Genomic DNA, 21,763 nt, shown 5'->3' on the forward strand with positions numbered 1-21,763 from the left:
TGAGTTGCTTTGTCTTCATACAATGCAGTGTTGAGAGAAGTATCGTCCTCAGTTCTCATGCAGTTATGGATTCATCCACATCGAGCAGGAAACCATCGTCAAGTGCTGTTCGGGATGATTCATCAAGTAAATGTCGAGATCGCTTGTGCTGCTTTTGCACCCCATAACTCAGTCGCTCCCTTCTGGGCTTGGCCAAACTGAAAATACAAATGAGCATGTCAGATGAGCACCAAATCATATGATATTTATTATATGATATTCTAAATTTAGATGAAATATATAAAGGCCTCGTAGAATTAATAAAAAAGGCATATAAGCATGCATTTTATAATATTTTATGGTGAATTTGTTTTATTTCTATCAGAAAACCCGACAACTTTCAGGCTGTTCAATTGACTTGTTACTGCATATTGTAATAATGGCATTTTCTTCGCAAGTTATAACGGATTACTGCAGTTGACGTCCCCAAAAGCCAGTTACCTTTAAAATACGATTGATGTGTGTAAACGCAATATACACAATGTTTTTTTTCGGATAAATTAATGCAACACTGTGTGATAAAAATACATTTGTCAGCGTTTAATAAATTAATTGCTTTCACGTTTTTTTCTCCGCCCCCGTTTTTTCATGGGAGGATTTTTGTCCGCCCCCTATGAAAATGACGGGAGGGTTTTGTCCGGGAGGGGTTTTGTCCGTATTCCGTGTTACATGAATGTTACATTGTAACCTTAAAACACTGTAATAGAATCAGACTAATTTCTATGCATTCATTGTCATATTTCAGCAAATGTTATCTACGTCTCTGGTACTCTGTACGAAAAGGCACGGGATATAGAGTTAATTTGTGGATATAAGCGACATCTTTCTTTGTAATTTTTGGCGACGTAAGCGGCTAGCGTATATTGGTTACAAGTGCTTGGCAGGTAAACAACGTTGTCGTGTAAATTTATAATGGTTTCTTTATATTCAGATTAATTTATCTGAATGACATTGTTTTAATTATTATTTTATACTGTATATGCACATGGTTTATTTTAGCGATAGGAAATTATTGTCTAGTCTTTTTTATGTTGATTCGTTGTCGAATAAAGTTGCAGAACTTGAGGCATTTTAGACATGTTACATCCAGATATATTTGGAATTTGTGAGGTTTTTTCCAAAGTCAGCTAATGAAAAACTGAGTATAAATGGTCTGAAGTTTACAGACTATGATGCCTTTAGTCCTACTTCCAATGGGAACAGAGGTGTATTGTTTTTAATAAGAAAATATTTGAAAGCTACAAAATGTGACTACTTTTGATGATCAGGATTTAATGAGAGTGTCTGGTGTGAAATATCAATTCATTACTGGAACAGTTTGGAAGAATCAACAATAGCTGCCACAAGTGTTAATCAATTTAAATCGTTGCTTTATTCTGAGAAATGGAACATTAAGTTTAACCCGTCTGTAAATGAAGTTAAATTAATTTTACTAAGCGCACTCTAGAGAAGTTTTAATAAAATTAGTTCATATCAGAGAGAGATTCTAAAGAAGAGACCATTTATCAGAGGGGCCACTACAGCATAGCTAAATTACGGCCCAACAGTCCAGGTATCCAGGTATCCAGGTATAAGACGTGCAAAGTGCCAAAGAATTTAGAGATACTTTTTATATGGGCTAAATTCTTTGGAACGTCTTATCGGGGAAAAGTGATTGTATGTGGTGGACACCAGAAAGTCAAAATTTAAATCAATTTGCGTAAAAATTCAAAATAACATTACCGACTCATAGAGCTGCAACGATTCGATCCGATTCATCGAAAATCGATTCGAAATGCTTCGATTCGATTACCATACCAAACCTACCAAATTCGACTCGATTCTTTAACATATATACATATATATACATAGATACGTAAAGCGCGCTGTATTCTGACTATTGATACAGGAAGGTGTAGGTTTTATATTTACCTGTAATTACGACGCGCGCGATTGGTTGCTTATTACTTTAGTCATCCAATCAATAAGCCCGTTACGGTCTACTTTCGGAAAAAGCGTCAAAATGGCTGAACAAGTTGTTGCCGACAAATTGAAATTATCAGATGCGCCTAAGAAGCTAAAATCAAAAGTGTGGCAGTATTTTGGGTTTCGGGATGGTAGCCCTACCAATAAAGCAAAGTGTAAACTGTGCTTCATGGATGTGGCGTACACTAAGTCCAGCTCAACCACTAATCTAATTTAATGCAATATGTCAAACGCAAACATAACGTTGATTTAGCAAGACAAAGAGGTCGCACAAGTGCAACTACTCAAGTCGCCAGCCAGAAAAGTAGTTCTATTTCTGTTGGAGTTTTGTTAAGTTTATTAGAGAATGTGATTTGTCCTACAGGTAACAGGTGATGCTGTCATGGCACAGTGGTTGACATGCTTATAGCGGTTTTGGGTAAAGATGTAATAGTGATAGTACTACCATTCAACTGATTCCAGATACGTCCTTATGATTATTTATTTATTTTTTATATTATTGTTTAATCAACACAATCTTCTTGTCAGAAGTTTTTATATTAAAATTGAGTCCTAATTTGCTATTATTTTTTATGTGTTTTATTGAAATCACATTTGAACAGAAATGTTAATTTTGAGGCATAAGAGTGAAAATATGATAAAAATAGGTTTGAAGATGAATCGAATCGAAAAAATCGGTATCGGAGTGTCTGAAATCGAAATCGAATCGAATCGAGCTGTTGGTGAATCGTTGCAGCTCTACCGACTCAGAATGTTTTAGTTCAACTGTCCATTTTTATCTCAAATACCTTCGAATTGAAGTTAGAAAGGCATAAATTCTTCAGTTAAACTTATGCTTAAATCGCAAAACAATCACTGACCTGGCGCCATGTCATGCAACTGATTTATATATGAACCAATCAGAAGAAGGCATTATGGTATAACGTGTACGCGTAATTTTATTTAACATTTGCTTTTAACACCGACTTTTACCTAAGTAGATCTAGTATGCTCATCTTTTTCAATTTAATAAGCATATGTTCAAAACAGATATGATGCAGTTTCTATTCACTCTTCTAAGTTTCAGCAACTTTGTATGCATGTCTTTCTCGCACCTCTGTCTGTGTTGTTTTATGTACTTACATTCTACGTTAGAAAGGACAGTATACTTAGTCCAACTTGTTGACGCTCTCAAATATTAAGCTACTTTTTATATTGGTAATATTTGGACGTCCAACGGCTGAACCATTTGAATAATGGTGGGATTTTTTCCTTCTTTGTCTATATTGTTGCGCAAGGATTTTGTGTGCAACATTCAAGCCCCGATATCTGACACTTAATATCAACGGATTGCAATAATATTTACATACCTGTGTAGGTAATTCATTTCTCGATAATATTCCGTAAAAATTATGTAATGACACACCGAATTTTGCACGCCTGAGCAATTTAAATCCAACCACTATTCAAATTTTCAATATCTCTCGATTTGCTCACTGTGTAGATATAAATTGATAACACGGCCTCGATGTAAAGCATCTGGTTTAAGTGTGGAAGAATAATCGGCGTAAAATACAGTTGGCGTTGGTCTGTTGTGGTGCAGAGCGTACATAGTAAACGATGTTATTATACTTTTCTGGATTAATTGCACATTGTTTTTTTTTTCCAAAGTGACAATTGAAAAGTTCTGAAATAAATTACATCTTTTATTTTTATACTGTACATAAATAATATTGATACCAATCGTACAGTATACCGTCCTATGTAACGTAGAATGTAGTTAATAAAACAACACAGACAGAGGTGCGAAAAAGACATGCATAAAAAGTTGCTGAAACTTAGAAGAGTGAATAGAAACTGCACCATATCTGTTTTGAACATATGCTTATTAAATCGACAAAGATGAGCATACTAGATCTAGTTAGGTAAAAGTCAGTGTTAAAAGCTCATGTTAAATAAAATTACACCGTAATGCCTTCTTCTGATTGGTTGATATTTAATTCCATTTCATAATATGGCAAGAGGTCAGTGATATTGTTGTGATGAAAGCAGAAGTTTAACTGAAGAATTTATGCCTTTCTAACTTTAATTCGACAATATTTGAGGTAAAATTGGACTTCTGAACTAAAACTGAATGAGTTAGTAATGTTATGTTGCAAGTTTACGCAAATTGATGAAAATTTAAACTTTCTGGTGTCCACCACAAAAAAGGTCCTTCACCGATGAGACGTTCCAAAGAATTTAACCCATATAAAAAGTATCTCTAAATTCTTTGCGCGTCTTATAAATGAGACTAACGATATACTGTACAATCTGTATCACTATTATTTATGTACCGTATAAAAATAAAAGACGTTATTTATTTCAGACCTTTTTAATTGTCACTTTAGAAAAAAAAACAATGCTTAATCCAGAAAAGTATAATAGCATCGGTTTACTATATAACGCTCTGCACCACAACAGACGAACGCAAACTTTATTTAACGCCGTTTATTCTTCCACATGCTTTACATCGAGGCTGTGTTATCGATTTATATAAACACAGCGAGCGAATAGAATGATATTGAAAATTTGAATATTGGTTGGATTTAAATTGCTTAGGCGTGCAAAATTCAAAGTGTCATTACATAATTTGTACGGAACATTATTGAGAAATTTTTATCTACACAGGTATGTAAATATTATTGCAATCTGTTGATATTAAGTGTCTGATATCGGGGCTTGAATATTGCGCACAAAATCTTGCGCAACAATATAGACAAAGAAGGAAAACTTTCCAACATTGTTTGAGTCCTTTCCCGGTTGTACACTCCAAATATTACCAATATAAAAAGTAGCTTAATATTTGAGAGCGTCAACAAGTTGGACTTATGATTGTCAAAATATCATATGCCCTTCAATTGTGATGGATGTGTTCCTGTTGTTCACAGATTGACAGAATGGTTTTAGATCAGATAATTCCTAACAGGCCTGTTCCCAGGCCCCGGGGCCCATTCCCTCCATCGCCAACCCCAAGCTGGCTGTGGAGTTAGGATTTTTTTAATAATGGGCCTACTGCAAATTTTTCTCATGAAAAGGCCCACACTATCCTGGTGTGGGGTATTTTCGACGGTGAAAGGCTTCTATTGATTATCTCTCATAAAATGCAAAAAGAAACAAAAAATTAATGTTGGTTATTCAAAATAAATATATCACCAACAAAAGTTTTCAAAAACACAAACTGTTTACATATTAAAGTTTGTTTACATGTACTTTAAAAAAAAAAAAAAGGTCACTCACTGTTCATGTTCTGAGCATCATGTAGAGTATTTTTGACAGTCACAATCAACTCAATTATTCTATTGATTATCTCTTATAAAAATGCAAAATAGAACCAAAAAATGATGTTGTTTATTCCAAATTAATATATTACCATGAACAAAAGTTTACAAAAAACAACCTTTTTACATATTTAATTTCGTTTACTTTTAAACAAAACGAATGTCACTCACAGCGCATACATGTTATGTGCATCATGTAGGGTATTTTGTACCGTCACAATCAACTCAATTATTGTACACAAAAAAGGTAGGAAACCTCTTCACATTTAATGGGAAACTTTTATAATTCACTTCCAACTGTAATATCGATGTTATCTGCAAATTGTGAAGTGTAATATTCATAATATCCATTTTCATATAGGTCTCCAATGATCATTTTATATTCTTTTCCTCAATCACAATAGACAAATTGATTTATCGTTCAAACCTACATGTATAGTAATGCTTTTTAAAAATTCCAAGGGCACTTATTAACTAGAAATGGCGCGGCCGCGGCTGGCACGTATCCCCACGCCGCAGCATTTGACCCAGGGGTCAGATCAAAATTCCAAATAGTGCACTGTTGCACATATGCTCATACATGTAGCTACCATGTGTTTAGGTTTCAAGGTTCTAGTGCTAATAGTGTAGGAGAAGATAGTGGCTTGGACAGACGGAATGACGGACAGATGGCAGAGATAACCACATAATCCCCTCGCTCCAATTTGGAGCATATGCATAATTAAATCTGTCACATTATGTCATATCATGTGTAAGTTAAATAGAAATTTATTATAGAATATTTCTGGGTAGAACAGTTTGCATGTGTTTTATATCCTATTTGAATTTGACTTCTGAAGTTCACCTAATGTTCCTTTTCGCTGTACACATTTTTCTGTTGAATGGTATGCTATATACGAGGGGTGTTTCAGAAGTTCGTGGATTTTCGCTATAACATTCATTTGGTAACATAAATGGACAAACAAATAGCATGCTAAGAATATTCTGTCCTTTCCAAATCTACTCTCCAAATATCATGGAAATACATAAAACAATAAATATATATCAGAGATTTAAACATGTGCACAATGTGCACACCCACGCACGTGTAACGTTTCTGTTCAACGTCAATGACGTTATGAAGTTAACAACTGTCAAATCTTTTCCACATAATCACCTCCAACGCGAATGCACTTTATGTGTCGGGAAATCCACTTGTCAAAAGTGTCTCTATACCAGTCAGCGTCAAAAGACGACACGATTCGCTTTGCTGCAACTGTAAGTTCCTGTTTACTTGCAAAGCGAATACCGCGCAACTGTGATTTAACTTCCGGGAAGACGCGGAAGTCCATAGGGGCCAAATCCGGGCTGTAAGGAGGATGACTTAGGCGCTGAAACCCGATCACATCTATCTCTAGTTCTGTTGACTGGGCCCTATGCGCAGGTGCATTGTCGTGGTGAATTATGACGGCTGAGGCATCAATCGTAGGTCTCTTTTACCTTAGAGCATTCATTAAATCCCGGCGAAGTACCTGCTGTAGGCAAATTAAAAAATTTTAAGTTTCATGCACCATTTTTTAAATTGTAATTAATTTATTTTCTATTTCGAATACGAATAATTTTCAGTAATAACAAAATTGTCAAAATAACAATACATAATTCAATAACAAAATTGTAATTACCTTTTGATAATATGTAGCATTTATCGTCTGACCATCAGGCACCTTGTGGATGAGCAGCATTCCCCGTCTATCCATGAAGAAGATGTAGATATGTTTTCCACCAGACTTCATAACCCTGGCTTTCTTCGGCGGAGGACTTGCTGCTGTTTTCCACACTGAGGATTGTGCTTTCGTCTCCGGATCATAATGCCATAACCACGTCTCATCAAGTGTGACGATATGGTCCAAAAAGCGCTCTCCTTCTTTACGGTATCTTCTCAAAAACTCTTCTGAGCACTTAACGCGTTTCACTCGTTCTTCATCAGAGAGAAGTTTTGGAACCCATCGAGCTCTAACCTTGCGCATTTTGAAATCCTCGGTTAGTATTCTGTAAACCATTGAAATGCCAATTCCAAGCTCTTCTGCGATATATGGCACCGTTAAACGCCTATTTGTTTTAATCAAGTCTCTCAGTTTGTCCGTCATGGTTTGTTTAACTAGCGCCGGCCTACCACTTCGAGCATCATCTTCTACTGATTCGCGTCCCTTTCTAAATCTATCGTGCCATTTGAATACCAACGATCTTGAGCAGTTGAATTGTTTCGACTTTTTAACTTCCTCAAACGTTTTGGTCTGTGTGTAGCCCAATGAGTGACAAAATTTAATCACCGTGCGTAGTTCAACGTTGTCAACGGACGGCATGATTTCATTACGTTAACTACTTCGCGGTCTTACAGCTGAGAATGATGTAAACAACTTTGAATATTCAACCTACGTGTGACGTATATATGTGACGTCAACGTCACGTGAAATTTGCAGTAAATTCTGTTTATCAACGACATTTAAACCAAATTTAAATTCACGTAACGCTCATACTTATAATAAAATACACGCGTGCGCCGCATGTCGTTACTGAGGTCTCCATGGCAACGCGTTTCAAACGCGCTTTATGGAATTCATGCATTTTGAGCTTATATATAAAGTCCATGATAATTGGTTTGTATAATATGTAAATTTCATTGACTTTTACCAGCAAACTAATAAATTATAGCGAAAATCCACGAACTTCTGGAACACCCCTCGTATTTATACAAAAAAGCATACCTAACTATTCTGGACTGTTCTGTGTTTAAAACAGACAAAATGACAACATTTTGATTATAAAAAAAGATTTAAATGTTAAATGATGAGTTGGAATATTTGATGGATAATTTAAATGTATGAAAACTATTGTGTATGAAGATGAGTCTGTTTATTTATTGTTTCTATTGCTGATATCACTTAAATTAGGTCATCTGTGAACTGTGTGTATGCAAATGAAATAACATGTGACTTACGCCAAGTATGCACAACACGCGTGTTTACACCAGAAAACGTGTGATCCTTAAAAATACCCTTACCTTGAAAATATCCTACGCAACAATACACTTTCCCTCAATACAAAAGATCAGATGTGTTTTGTTGTTCCTGATAAGAAGTGGATTAGCGCTAATTTACTCGCCAGGGGAGATAAGTCCCCAGCCATTGTTTTCTTATCGCCTTGTACACACATCCCCAATCAGTCAAGTACCCCTTGTGATCCTGAATGCTTCATCTATCAATGGTGATGTATAAACGTCTTTTGATTTTCCAAGGAAAGAGAAAAAGCGAATGGAAGTAACTGATAGGTCGTAGGTCTGAACATTTCTGAGGTTAATAATGTGTGAAAAACCAAGATGTTTGCTGTTTTCATTTTTGCATGTTGATAAAAAAACAACACAATACACGCTGGGCATGAAAGATATTTAATTTTACAATTAGTGCTTATACTCAATTATCTACCTAAACAAAGTTTACCATAATGATACATAGGGCTGTCACGATTCACCGGTAAATCGGTATATCGCGATGTATGTCGTTAAAAAAATCGCACCGCAGTACAGCGTTGCCGCACTGTATTTTAAAATCTAATTATTCTTTTATGAGGACAGCGGATAAATACATAACATACTTTGATTTAATAATCATATGAAGTTCTATCAAGTTTATTAGGTTGTGGTGATCACCTTTTGACAGGTTATAGTCAGAAAATGATTGTTCTTATTTATTACAGTTTCTAGTCATACCATGATACCATGGTTTTCAGATGATTGAGTTTAATAAAGTTGTAAAACCTGTTATTCTGCTGTTTTCTTCACAGATATACATTCTGTAAAATATCGCGATACGTATCGCAATACAGTGTTGCCGCATCACGATACACTAACAGCGCATCGTGACAGCCCTAATGATACAGCGCTACCGAATTAGCTTTCAAGAGGAGATGTCAAGTGTCAGCTTAGTACATAGCATAATTCAGTAAATTATTGAATTGGATTGCAAAAAGTTTCCCCCAAAAACAACTGCAGAAAGTGTATTTGTGGATTTATCTTTACTGGTTGGCGTGAAAAAAAGATTTTGACAGGGATTTCATCAATGAAGACTTGAAGTAATCAACTGTGAAACTTTGCACTGAGCATCCCATGTTCATTTTTTTTTGGCATATGCAAACACAGGGAATGTCACATGTGGGCATTTGCAATAAAAGAAGGCCTATATAAATAGAATACATAACACAGGGTATTTTTCATGGAGACAGAAGTACTTTCTGAACGATGGAACAAACAAACAGATGCTGACATTACAATTTTGTAGCATTATAGCAGATAATTAAATCAAGCATGTTTGTATTGCTTACAAGTTTAGCAAAACTAATGACATCACTATTTTGTGTTTCTATTGTAGATGAGCAACAATGGTCTTGTGACATGAGCGGACATGGCAAGCCTCTGAGAAAAACAAGTGTCTCATCAGAAAGGACATTGGACAATTTGGAGGTTATTCCGAGCAATTTACCTTCGCCCACCTTTTCACCACCTGGTAAATAGTGTTACTAACGAAAGATATATAGGGTCATAAAAGGTACAGGGGCTGCTGAAAGGAAAGTCTAGTTGCATTTTCTAATAAATCTCTTTATCCAAGGAATTTTTTAATGTAATTCTTGAAATGAAGGTTTCTAAGCATGGTCATATCATTGTCATGACATATTTGCAAAATAAATCAATAAATGTCAAAAGATTAACATAATTTTTGTGCTAACTTATATGCAGGGCAGTATGGAGGAAACACAAAAGAGCAGGATGCATATTTTTTTTGTTTTAGATATTTTGGTAGTGTTCCACCCATTTTTTTGTGTTTTGCAAAATAAATATCTTTGTACCTTGTATGATTTGAAAATGGCAATAATCAAGATGATGCTATGTCAATTCATGTGTAATACTGGGCACATGTTTTACAAAATTCAATAAGGCTTTAGATGCCCGTATATTTAGATTTAAAGGAGAAATGCCATGCTTTTTAAATTCCTTCAAAATCCTTTATTTATGGAATAAAGTGCATATGAAAACATTTTCTACCTGGTATTGGGAGTTGGCAGATGTGACCCCAGTTTTCAAGAAAGGGGACAGAAGCAAGCCGAATAACTATCACCCAATCGCCCTGACATCCGTATGTTGAGAAACTCATGGAACACATCATCCACAGCCAGGTCATATCTCGCCTAGACAAACACAAAATCCTGGCCGACCAACAACACAGCTTCCGGCAAAAACGCTGTTGTGAAGCACAACTTTTCAAAAACCTTTGATGTTGTTCCGCACAAATGACTCCTCATGAAGCTGAGTCACTATGGAATCAGAGGATCTGTCCTGACCTGGATAGAAAGCTTTCTCACTGGTCGAAGCCAACGTGTCCTAGTGAAAGGAAAGATCTCAAACTCAGCCAATGTCACATTAGGTGTCACTCGACTATGTCCTTGGACCTCTGCTCTTTCTGGTTTACATCAATGACCTACCAGGAACAGTAACTTCGAAAACCCAACTCTTTGCTGATGACACCCTGCTCTTCAGAAGAATCAAGACGGCACAGGACGCAGCAATACTTCAGCTCATTTTGGATGCTCAACAAAAATTTACAAAAAAAATGGCAGATGTCTTTCAATCCTTCAAAGTGCAAAGTCATGCATATCTCAAAAAAGCGGCAACCAATAAAGTTAGAGTATTAATTCATGGGGAGAAGCTTTTACCAGTGAAGGAATGTATATACCTCGAAGTTACAATCTCAGACAACATGTCCTGGAAGCCTCATGTTGCCATTGTCACCCGGAAAGCATGTAACAGCCAAGGTTTCTTGAGGCGAAACTTGTCCAGCTGCCCACCTAACCTAAAAGCACGTACCTACAACACCTTAGTGTGGCCAACACTGGAGTACATTGCAAATGTATATGACCCCAAAACTCAGACATGTATTTACCAGCTTGAAGCCGTCCATAGACGCGCTGCTCCTACTTGAAAGGCGATTACAGGACTACCAACAGCAGCTCAAAGATGATAGCCGACATCGGATGGCAGCCCATTCAAGCAAGGCGCCAAACAGCTAAGGTCACTATGATGTACAGAATCTCTAACAACCTCATTTATATTCCGTCAAACCCCTACCTCTGCCTTGCTTTAACATCCACAAGGGGCAACAGTATCAGGTATATTGTCCCATTCTGCAGAACAGAGACACTCCTTCTTCTCATCAGCAACAAGACTCTGGAACCAACTGCCAGACCACCTTTTAACTGCTCCCAGCCTTGAAGCTTTCAAGGAAGGGCTGGCATTGTACTGCATGTAGACACTAGACAGTCCATTAGGCTGCTTATTTTATATATATATATATATCAGGTTTTTGTACATAGTTTCTTGAACGACAATGCCCCAGAGAGGGATCTTGTGCAGTAATAAAGAAGAAGAAGTTCTTCCCCTATCCTTTTCCCATCACACGGGTCATCTGTTTCAGGGCTCTTCAAATGAACTATCATAGAAATATTTGTAATATTCATGCACTGTATTAAAATGTACTGTTGCCTATTATGGAAGGTTGGCTGAAAACAATAGTCCCTTTTTACTGCATTCTTTCTTTGAAATTTAATTGTGTTATTCTGTTTTGTATTGCAATTAAGAAGAAGCGTTTAAAATTTGAAATCACTTTATTTGATGAAAGCTGTTACAACTAAAAATATAATTAAATAGGTGGAATAATGGAATTTTGGTTGTCAAGTACATATTATTAAATAAAAATATGTATATTTCAAATAAATGTAAAAAAATGGTTTGCTTAAATGGATCTTTTCACGGTTTGGTAACTTGACAAAATTGAAAAAAGTTGTTTCAGATTCGCAAATTTTCGTTTTAGTTATGATATTTGTTAGGAAACAGTATTACTGAACATTTACCATAGTCCAATATAGCCATTATATGTATCTTTTGACGATTTGAAAACCTAAAAATTATAAAGCTTTGCAACGCGAGACGATTGAATAATTTGGAGAGTTCTGTTGTTGTCGTTTAAATTTACGAAACTACGAAGATTGCTTATATAAGGTATAAAATACTTATTCTGTGTTTACCCGGCGGAATAGCCGAAAGGGCTAATGCGCTTTTACTTCAGACTAACTCCAGGATTCCGGGGGTCACTGGTTCGAGCCCTGGTGCCGGCTACTTTTGTTTCCTTGTTTTAATTTTATTCTTGATTTTTTACTGGAGCTTTAAAGATCCAATGTATACATTTATCAATATAAAGCCTTTAATGACAAAATCCAAAATATGCCAAAATCTGTGAAAAGGCCCCTTTAAATCAGCAAGTGACTCTTAGTCTTTATAAGACTAATTCATTATTCTATTAAAGTACTGTATTATTGTATTTAAGTGTTTGCTGTATGTATGAGTGAGTTTGACTGCATTGCTTGGTTGAAATTTAATGGTGTTATTCTGTGCAGACAGGCTTTGTCCTCTACCTATCACAGAACAACAACAACAACTCAAGTTGTGACATCAAATTTCCAAGTAAGAAATAGAAAATAGAACAAATTGAAAGAACACAGTTTGGGATTAGTCACAACTACTGCCCAAGTTCGAAAAAACAACAACATATATTCATAACAAATAAAAGAGAAACGATATAATAAAATGCATGATCAAATAGGTAATCATGTACAGAGCAAATGAAGGGAAAACTAAATGGGCGAACAAACAAGTCCTGTCTAGATTTTAGTAGGTTAAAACCAGTCAAGCTTAAAGAAATTGCAAAACGTTTTGTCGTCTTAATAAATTAATTAAAGCAATTATTGAAGTACCCAAGTCAAATGACAGCTTTTGTTCAGTTGGCTTTGTGTAGTTGTATTGTTTACCCTTAGGACATACCTGGGCTAGCATGTATGGTCAGATATATGCACCTGTGATTGGTGGTCCAATACTGGACAACAGGGTGTCAAATCCAGGGCATGTGATTAAGCAGCAAATTTATAAGAAATAAAGCAGAAATTGTCAACTTAAGCCAGTTGTCAGAAAGTCAATATGTGCAATATGCATAAACAATATAGATAATACATGTATATAGATAAACAAGCCAATTGAATTTTACATTAAAGACAACTTGTGGCTATGCTTAAAGTACCTTGTACCGTATTGAGCTTTTGTTATGTGGTGAATGAGTTGAGGTAGAAACTATTACAACTGTCTTGTGATTGTATCAGAGTGAAATAGAAGCATTATGTCTAGGTTTGAGATTTATCAAAGTAAAAAACAACAGCATATAAGAAATTAATGATGATGTTTACTTTACATGACAATATGTTCAAAGGTTTAATAGCCACTCAATATGAATGTATGCCAACAATTACATACAGTTTAATGTAATCAAAATCATTTCAGGCTCCTATATGGATCCCAGCCTGGGGCCAGACTATCGTGCAGGCCATGGTCGTCCACCCCACCATGGTAGGGATAGTCCTGTAACAGTAGACCCTCCCAGGGGAAGGGAGGCGCACCGCCCTGGGCCCAAAGTCTCCTGGCAGGACCCCACTTCTAGAGAGGTAACACTACCATTTTTAGCTCGGCTGTTTTCGGAGAAAACCCAAGGTATTGTCATAGCCAGCTTGTCATCCGCCGTCCGCTTCATGCTAAAACCATAACATTGGCTCTCAAATCAAAGTGCTTCCACCTACAACTTAGAAACTTCATATGTAGCTGCATCTTGATGAGTTCTACACGCCACACCCATTTTTGGTTCACTAGGTCAAAGGTCAAGGTCACTATGACCTCTAATATAAAACTTTAACATAGGCTCTAAAATCAAAGTGCACCCACAGCCGAGCGTTGGCACCCGCTATGCGGTGCTCTTGTTTTAGAGGAGGATAAGCAAAACCATATATAAATACATAGAAATGTATTAGATATATTGCTATTATGTAATGCTTGTTTGCTTTTGTTGCTATGAACTTATAAAAAGTTTTTTCTGAATGACATTAAACATAATAATAAAAAAACAAAAACAAAACATTTTGCTGCTTTAAAAAAAAACATTCAAGTTAAACCATGGCCTTTGGGTTGGAAATGATGACTTTTACTCTAAAGTTTGTATTATGTTAAGAGCAAATTATTTTTTTGAAAAGCATAATTATAACAGGAACAGATTATAGGAGTTTTGACTAAGAGCAGGAGGACAATACTGTATTGGGATGAGAATATTAAATAATTGCCAAAATTTGTATGTTTTATCTTAAATGTATCCCAGATATGTGGTTTTGTCATATACAGCTTGATGAAGATGCAATCATTCATGTTACTGTGTACAAAATGCACATCATTCCATTGTATTATAGACCACAGTCTACTGGGATGCACGGGATGACACCAGTCAGTTCTCATTTGAGTATGTAGAGTCACCAAGCTCACACGGTAGTCCGATACGAAGCGTTGAGTTTACACGTGTAGCCACTGGCAGTGACAGCAGCCCAGTCAGAAGGTGAGGAGACCTGCCTAGGCATAGGGATATTATAATGGTGTTGTCCGTCATTACACAGAATAACTTTTCCACTTTGTTAAATAAAGTGAACATAAAATTCATAAAAGCATATATTGAGTTCTGTCGCTGTATGTAGACTAACAATTGAGACTTACAATTTAAAATAAAAGTAGCAAAATGCAGAAAATCAGTACTGAGTTACCTTAATTATTAATGTTTGAGCTGCAATTACAATCTGGAATTGATCTCTTATACTTGTGAATTAGGAATGCTAAACGAATGGAAACAAGTTGGTCACTGGGTGAAAGCTAAGAAAAATCTAGCTATTGTAATTTTTAACTTTGTATAACTCTTGAGTAAGAATTTGTGGCAAATTCTTGATAGAACTTTGTCAGAATGTTTATCTTGATAATATCTAGGCTAACGTTGTGTTTGGGTTGAGTGGTGTACAGAAATCTGCCACTAGATCAAATATTAGAAAGAATTTGTGACCGTTCTAATAATAGAAACCTCATTTATTATTCAATCTGGCTTAGTCAAGTTTGATCTTGATCAAAGAGTGGGTCACCTGGTAAGATCTAAAAAACTAATTACTACCTTGTTTGGAGCCACATTTATTAATCGATTTTGTTTAAACTTGGTAAAATTGATTATCTTTAACAAAATTAAGGTCAAGTTTGAATTCCATTCAGTGAGGTAAAAAAACTAGGTAAACAGGTTAAATTTTAGGAACAGAACGTACATAACATTTTTAAAGCGGAAAAATATTCAAGCGCTCTGTCTTGGGCCAACACTTGCAATGCAGCCTAATACACAGATATCTTGAAACCTCCAACTTTTGACTGAATCATAACTATCACTGTTAGATTGTTGAAAGCATTACATTTTGGTTTCAATATGCTTATTTTGATCAAACATAGAAGTGCAAAAATGATGACAAAGACAATATTTTTGTTGTAACAAAAACTGTAATTTTAATTGAAGATTTAAATGAAAATTGTTATTTTTATTTTTGCAGGCTAAAAACTAAAGATTCAGCTAATCTAGACAGGATGCAAAGAGAATTATCAGACTCATATATAGACAGTATATCCAGAACGCCAAGATATGGATATGACCGTGAAAAATCATATGATGAAAGACTAGATCAAATGAACCCAGAAGACCCATTTGGGGGCGAATACAAACCATCAGGAAAATCACCAAGAGTGAAGAGGTCAAAACTGCCAAAACCAGAGCAAAAACAAAAAGAGGCCAAACCGCTGCGTGACGAAAATGTTCTGGACAGAGGTTTTGAAGTCCAAGTAGAAGAAAAAAAGGCAAAAAGAAGAAAAAGAGCGAAACCAAAGAGGAGTAATAAATCAGGGGATGACCTTAAAGAGTATCATGTGAATGCTGGGTATAGTGATGAGCTGGATAATAAAAAGATATCCATTGAGAGCAACGGGACATACACAAGAGATTTTAAGGCAGTAAAGCGCAGGTTTGATAACCCCGTGAGCTCAGATATCTTACAGAATGAAACATTCATTTTCAGCAGCAGCAATGGCGACTCTGTCCCATTGAAAAAAGTGAAGAGTGAAATAACAGCCTTTACTAAAGACAGAATCACAAGACAAGAAGATATGGATCAGGTAAGTACATGTAGTGCAACAGATTATCTGTACAGCAAACTTTGCCTAGTTTTGCTTCAGCACTTTCTGGTTTAAATGTATTTTGTACCAGAAAATAGTACAATTCTCAAAACAATTTTCTAGCCTATTATCGCAAGTTTTGTTACGTATTTTACCATGCATAGTGCGCAGTTTTTTTACCTTCAAATTTCAAAATAAAAATTCAGTGCGCGTAATGCATTGACACAACGCTTTCCTGGTTGCTAAATTGCAAAAAATCCATTTCGTAATCGTTAATCTTCACACTTGCCGCCATTTTTATTGCAGAAAACTACACCCTATAACGTTATAGTCTGAAGGGGCCGTTGTCGAAACAACAAATAGTGGGAAACGGTAGGAATGAACGGGGTAGAAACAGTTTTGACAAAATTTAAAGATGAAAAAAATGTCTTTGTTGGTGTTTTCACACTTCGTCATTGATTGTTCATTTAAAAAAAATCGAGGTATATCGACCCCCGCGTCGTCGCGGTATTGTTTGTTCAAGTTTTTGTTGTCATGAAAACTCGTTGATTTACAACGCAAAACGTCTTATTTGAACTGACGCTAATTATTTCAATCATATTTCTCAACTTCACTTTTGCTTTATTTTGATAATTGAATCGAAAGTTTAATGTTAGCAATTATGAAAATTTGCACTCTATGTGAATTGACAGTTTGACGTCATCAAAGGAAAGCCGCTTCCTGTCTGAAGCAATAAATCGACAAGTTTCTAGCCGACAAAATTGGCTTCCTTTGTCTAGCAATCAACATGCCGAAGCAATCGTGTATTTGTTCCTCAATGGCAATCGTCCAATAAAATAATAGCACTTGCAAAGCTCCACCTTCAAACCTTTTGCAGAGAACGGAGGTGGAGTTTAACGGTTAATTGAGTGTTTTGCGTAAGTTAGAGTTCCGATTAGCCGAAATTACCCTGCCCTAAGCATTGAAACGACGAATACATTTATCAATGATTTTCCGATCTCTGCATAAATATGCTACCGTGCGAGTATACTACATAGGTTACAAACCAACAATAGAGATATAGACTCGTTTTTATTTTCTTTCAATAGAGACAAACAAATGATATTTGTCTAATGGCTTTACGCTGATTACACCGATAACGCCAACTGTATGGAATTGAGCGTTCGGGTGTATTGTTTGTCTCACTATAAATACTAATCAACTAGACGCAGTGTGGGCGCGAAATACCGGGTCAAACTGGATTTAATGGGGAGCATCTCTTAATGGGGAAATATTTTAAGTCAATGAAAAATAAAATGGGATCCACGGATGATTTGCGTAAAATTGGACATTGCGATGTTGCGGGTCTGCAGAAGACTATGTCATACGATGTTGTGAGGGGCAGGTAATGAAAATGTTACACTGTTCAAATGTGAGGAATAGGTAATAGTGGCCGAATTTAACGCAAAGGGGTCTTGAAAAAAACACGCGCAGTTCGTGGCAATAAGGACATAAGCGGTGTTCTCAAGAGTATAATCTTTAAAATTGTCGAAAATATAGTGCTATGCAACCCATGCTCATGATCGTATAAACGCTCCCTACTTTAAAACAAAAAATTAAGCGCCCGAAAAACTTAGATTAAATGATTGCGCAATATAAGAATGGAGGCCATTTTCAACCCAATTTTCAGGTTTTTGGATTTGAATTCTTTTTTTTCTCCATTTTGGCTTTAAAAAATCGCATGAGCGTTATAGATGAGAGCGCGCTATACATGGTAAAATATGGTAAGAATTTACCCATATTATAGAAAAAAAGTAGACTTGATTAACCCAGAACTCCGTTTTTTTACGTTCAAAATGTTAATTTTACTGTTTTGCCACCTCGTCATAGACATGTATGCATTATGTTGAATTGCAAAAATTTTGCTACTTAAGTCAAAGTAAGATCATGACCTATCAATATTTGTATATGCCCGTTTTAAAAAAACGGGACGTATTATAGTTTCACCTTGGCGGTGGTGGGTGGGCGGGCGGATGAGCGGGCGGGCGTGTGGGTGGGCGGCGTCCACAGCAGTTTCCGCTCTCTAATTCAAATAGTTTTCATCCGATCTTCACCAAACATGGTCAGAAGTTTTATCTAGACTATATCTAGGTCAAGTTCGAATATGGGTTATGCCTGGTCAAAAACTAGGTCACAGGGTCACTTAGTGCAAATAGTTTTCATCCGATCTTTACCAAACTTGGTCAGAAGTTGTATCTGGACAATATCTAGGTCAAGTTCGAATATGGGTCATGCCGGTTCAAAAACTAGGTCACAGGTCACTTAGTGCCTTTCAAGCATTTAGCATGGTGTCCGCTCTGTAAAAGAAGTAGTTTTCATCCGATAATCACCATACTTGGTCAGAAGTTGTATCTAGACAATATCTAGGTCAAGTTCGAATATGGGTCATGCAGGGTCAAAAACTAGGTCACAGGGTCACTTAGTGCATTTCAAGCATTAAGCATGGTGTCCGCTCTCTAATTAAAGTAGTTTTCATCTGATCTTCACCAAATTTGGTCAGAAGTTGTGTCTAGACAATATCTAGGTCAGGTTCAAATATGGGTCATGCCTGGTCAAAAACTAAATCACGAGGTCACCTAGTGCATTTCAAGCATTTAGCATGGTGTCCGCTCTCTAATTGAGTAGTTTTCATCTGATCTTCACCAAATTTGGTCAGAAGTTGTGTCTAGATGAAATGAAGGTCAAGTTTAAATATGGGTCATGGTAAAGTTATCAAATTGTCCAAAACCTTCAAACGGGCATATCTTGTGACAGTTTGGCACTCTTGTTATAATATTGTTTTGAAACTAAAAGTAAAGGGGCAAGGAAACTGCATGATAAATAAAATATTGTTTTACAAAATCGAGTCATGCATTAACACTAACTCAGATGAGACGAAGGATGGTCAGGACATACTTGTGCAAACTTTAAAAAAAGGCAGACATCTTTATTGTCAGTTAAGTTTGTTTATTGTTTGGTGTTTTCTTGTTGTAACTGTTAAAATATCAAATAAATGTTTCCTATTGTCCCATCTTAAACACACAGCAATATATCAGATTATGATTGGGTGAAGTAACCATTTAAATACTCCAGGGACGAATATCAGTTATAGATATTTTTAGCAATGCTATGTTTGGCCTACTTTCCATTAACCAAGACCTTTTAAGATTTCACAACCATACACAGTAGATTTTCCACAGAACAAAGGTTGTAAATAAGTACTATGATCAGATGGAGTTAGGCTTGCAAATAATTGGTGTATTAACACCTTTTTTATGTTGCTTTTTGTCTGTTCATGATGAAAACAAGACATTTCTGACTTGGGCTGGTAAGGGGACCATTCCCAAAGTGTTAAGTAAAAAAAGGCCAAAAGGATTGTTCGTTAGTTGATTGTGCCATAACAGAAATTGTGTTGACTGAATTAGAAAAGTGTATCACATTATGAAAAAACAGCAGCACAAACTTTTTCTACTGCAATTGTAGTGATTCACAAATCAGTGGACTTTAAGCACAAATTGCAAAAAATGGCCAGGAAATGACATTATGTGTCATTATTTTGTTTATGAAAAAATATCCCAATTATGTCCATTTTGTCTATAAAATTTTCCCAAATTTGGCATTTTACTGATTTAAAAAATCCCAATTTGACCAGACTCCTTTTTCCAAAATGGCTACGAAAACCCCTGTTATCATAAAACATATACTTAAAATTGGTCTTTAAAACTTTATATTTTATTTACAGCAAAAGCTGGTTGAATTTGTTAATAACAGCAGCCTGTCTAAACGAACGTGTCACGTGTATGTGCCAAATAAGAAGGCAAAAGATGGGTGAGTAACGTGCGTTCATTGTTTAAAATTTAACAAATGTTTCTTAATACTTGACTACCATAATTACTTTAAGTTTGTGGACACATAATTAATAAACGGAAAATATTAAAAAAACTACAGGTGTCTTAAAATTAAGAGACACAAATTAAGTGTTCGAAAATTATTATTGTATTGAAATAAAAGCATTAAGTCAATGCACTCTTATTTTGATTTTTATGCCCCCGGTAGGGTGGCATATAGCAGTTGAACTGTCCGTCAGTGTGTCAGTGTGTCCGTCCGTCAGAAAAAAACTTTAATTTTGGCCATAACTTTTGCAATATTGAAGATAGCAACTTGATATTTGGCATGCATGTGTATCTCATGAAGCTGCACATTTTGAGTGGTGGAAGTTAAAGGTCAAGGTCATCCTTCAAGGTCAAAGGTAAAAATAAATAAATAAATTATTTCAAAGCAGCGTTCTTATGAAGCTGCACATTTTGAGTGGTGGAAGTTCAAGGTCAAGGTCATCCTTCAAGGTCAAAGGTAAAAAATAATAATATTTTTTGTATTTCAAAGAATCACAATAGGGGGCATTGTGTTCTCTTTTTAATTTGAAAAAAAAATACAACTTCACAGCTTTTCTAACTCTTGCCTGAAATTATACAGAACAATAAATTAAACACTTTAAACATTCTGCTTCTGGATGAGGAATAATTTCAAATGCTGTTGCCTGAATCAATTGTTTTCCACTGTTATATATTGTTATTTACCCAAGTACTCAAATGTTATGGTCATTTGTCCTCAAGCATGCATCTGCCAGGTTTTATGACTTCAATCCGGTTGTAAAAATCCATGATCAAAGTGTCACAAGATATTAGCAAAAAAGGGCAAACGTGTGCTTAAATAGTGCTGTAAAATATATTGTCCGAAAATTTTGATTGATTAATTATGGACGAAAACCTGTGTAACCAAAAATTAACGGTCACGAAAAATTATTATTTTGGCTTACAAAGAGGGTGTCCAAAAATTTTGTGTCTGAAAACTACGGTAATCAACATGAAAAACAACAACCACAATTGGTAATACATATTTGTTAAGTTTTGGTTAGCTTTTATTGAATAGCTTCTGTTTGCGCTAGCCGGTTAGGCCTCAGGAGTCAAGGTTTACATTTTACATTGGTGATTATTCTGTTAATATCAAGAATGCAGACATGTGTTTTAACATTTTTTCATCAAGGAATAGTTATACCTTGGCATACAAATATTGACTGAAGTTGTGTATAGGAGTCATCATGTGGGTTAGTCTGTTAGTTGGTTTGTCAGTCAGTCTGCATGCAATATTGTAAATTTGTTGAGCAAACTGCTTCTTAATTTTTCTAGAGATTGAATTTGACATTAAAGTATTTTGTTTCTTGGAAGTGTAGATGTGCAATTGGTCCACATATTCCTTAAGTATGTGCCCTTGACGTTAGACATTTTATGCATAAAAACTTCTT

The 21,763-nt window shown here is 35.7% G+C and overlaps 1 protein-coding gene and 1 pseudogene across 1 annotated transcript; one reads left to right on the top strand and one right to left on the bottom strand.

Moving 5' to 3' along the window:
• The first annotated feature begins 787 nt into the window (after nucleotides 1-787).
• Nucleotides 788-21,763, top strand: part of LOC127870026 (transient receptor potential cation channel subfamily M member-like 2) — a 96,454-nt pseudogene continuing 75,478 nt past the window's right edge.
• Nucleotides 6,222-8,009, bottom strand: LOC127868734 (protein GVQW3-like). The gene is made up of 2 exons (XM_052410762.1): nucleotides 6,965-8,009; nucleotides 6,222-6,814 (listed from the first exon to the last, which is right to left on the bottom strand). Exons 1-2 carry the CDS (start codon nucleotides 7,643-7,645, stop codon nucleotides 6,779-6,781), a joined length of 717 nt encoding a protein of 238 aa, XP_052266722.1. The 5' UTR covers nucleotides 7,646-8,009; the 3' UTR covers nucleotides 6,222-6,778.

Source organism: Dreissena polymorpha, chromosome 2 (genome assembly GCF_020536995.1).
Source record: "Dreissena polymorpha isolate Duluth1 chromosome 2, UMN_Dpol_1.0, whole genome shotgun sequence".
Lineage (NCBI taxonomy): Eukaryota > Metazoa > Mollusca > Bivalvia > Myida > Dreissenidae > Dreissena > Dreissena polymorpha.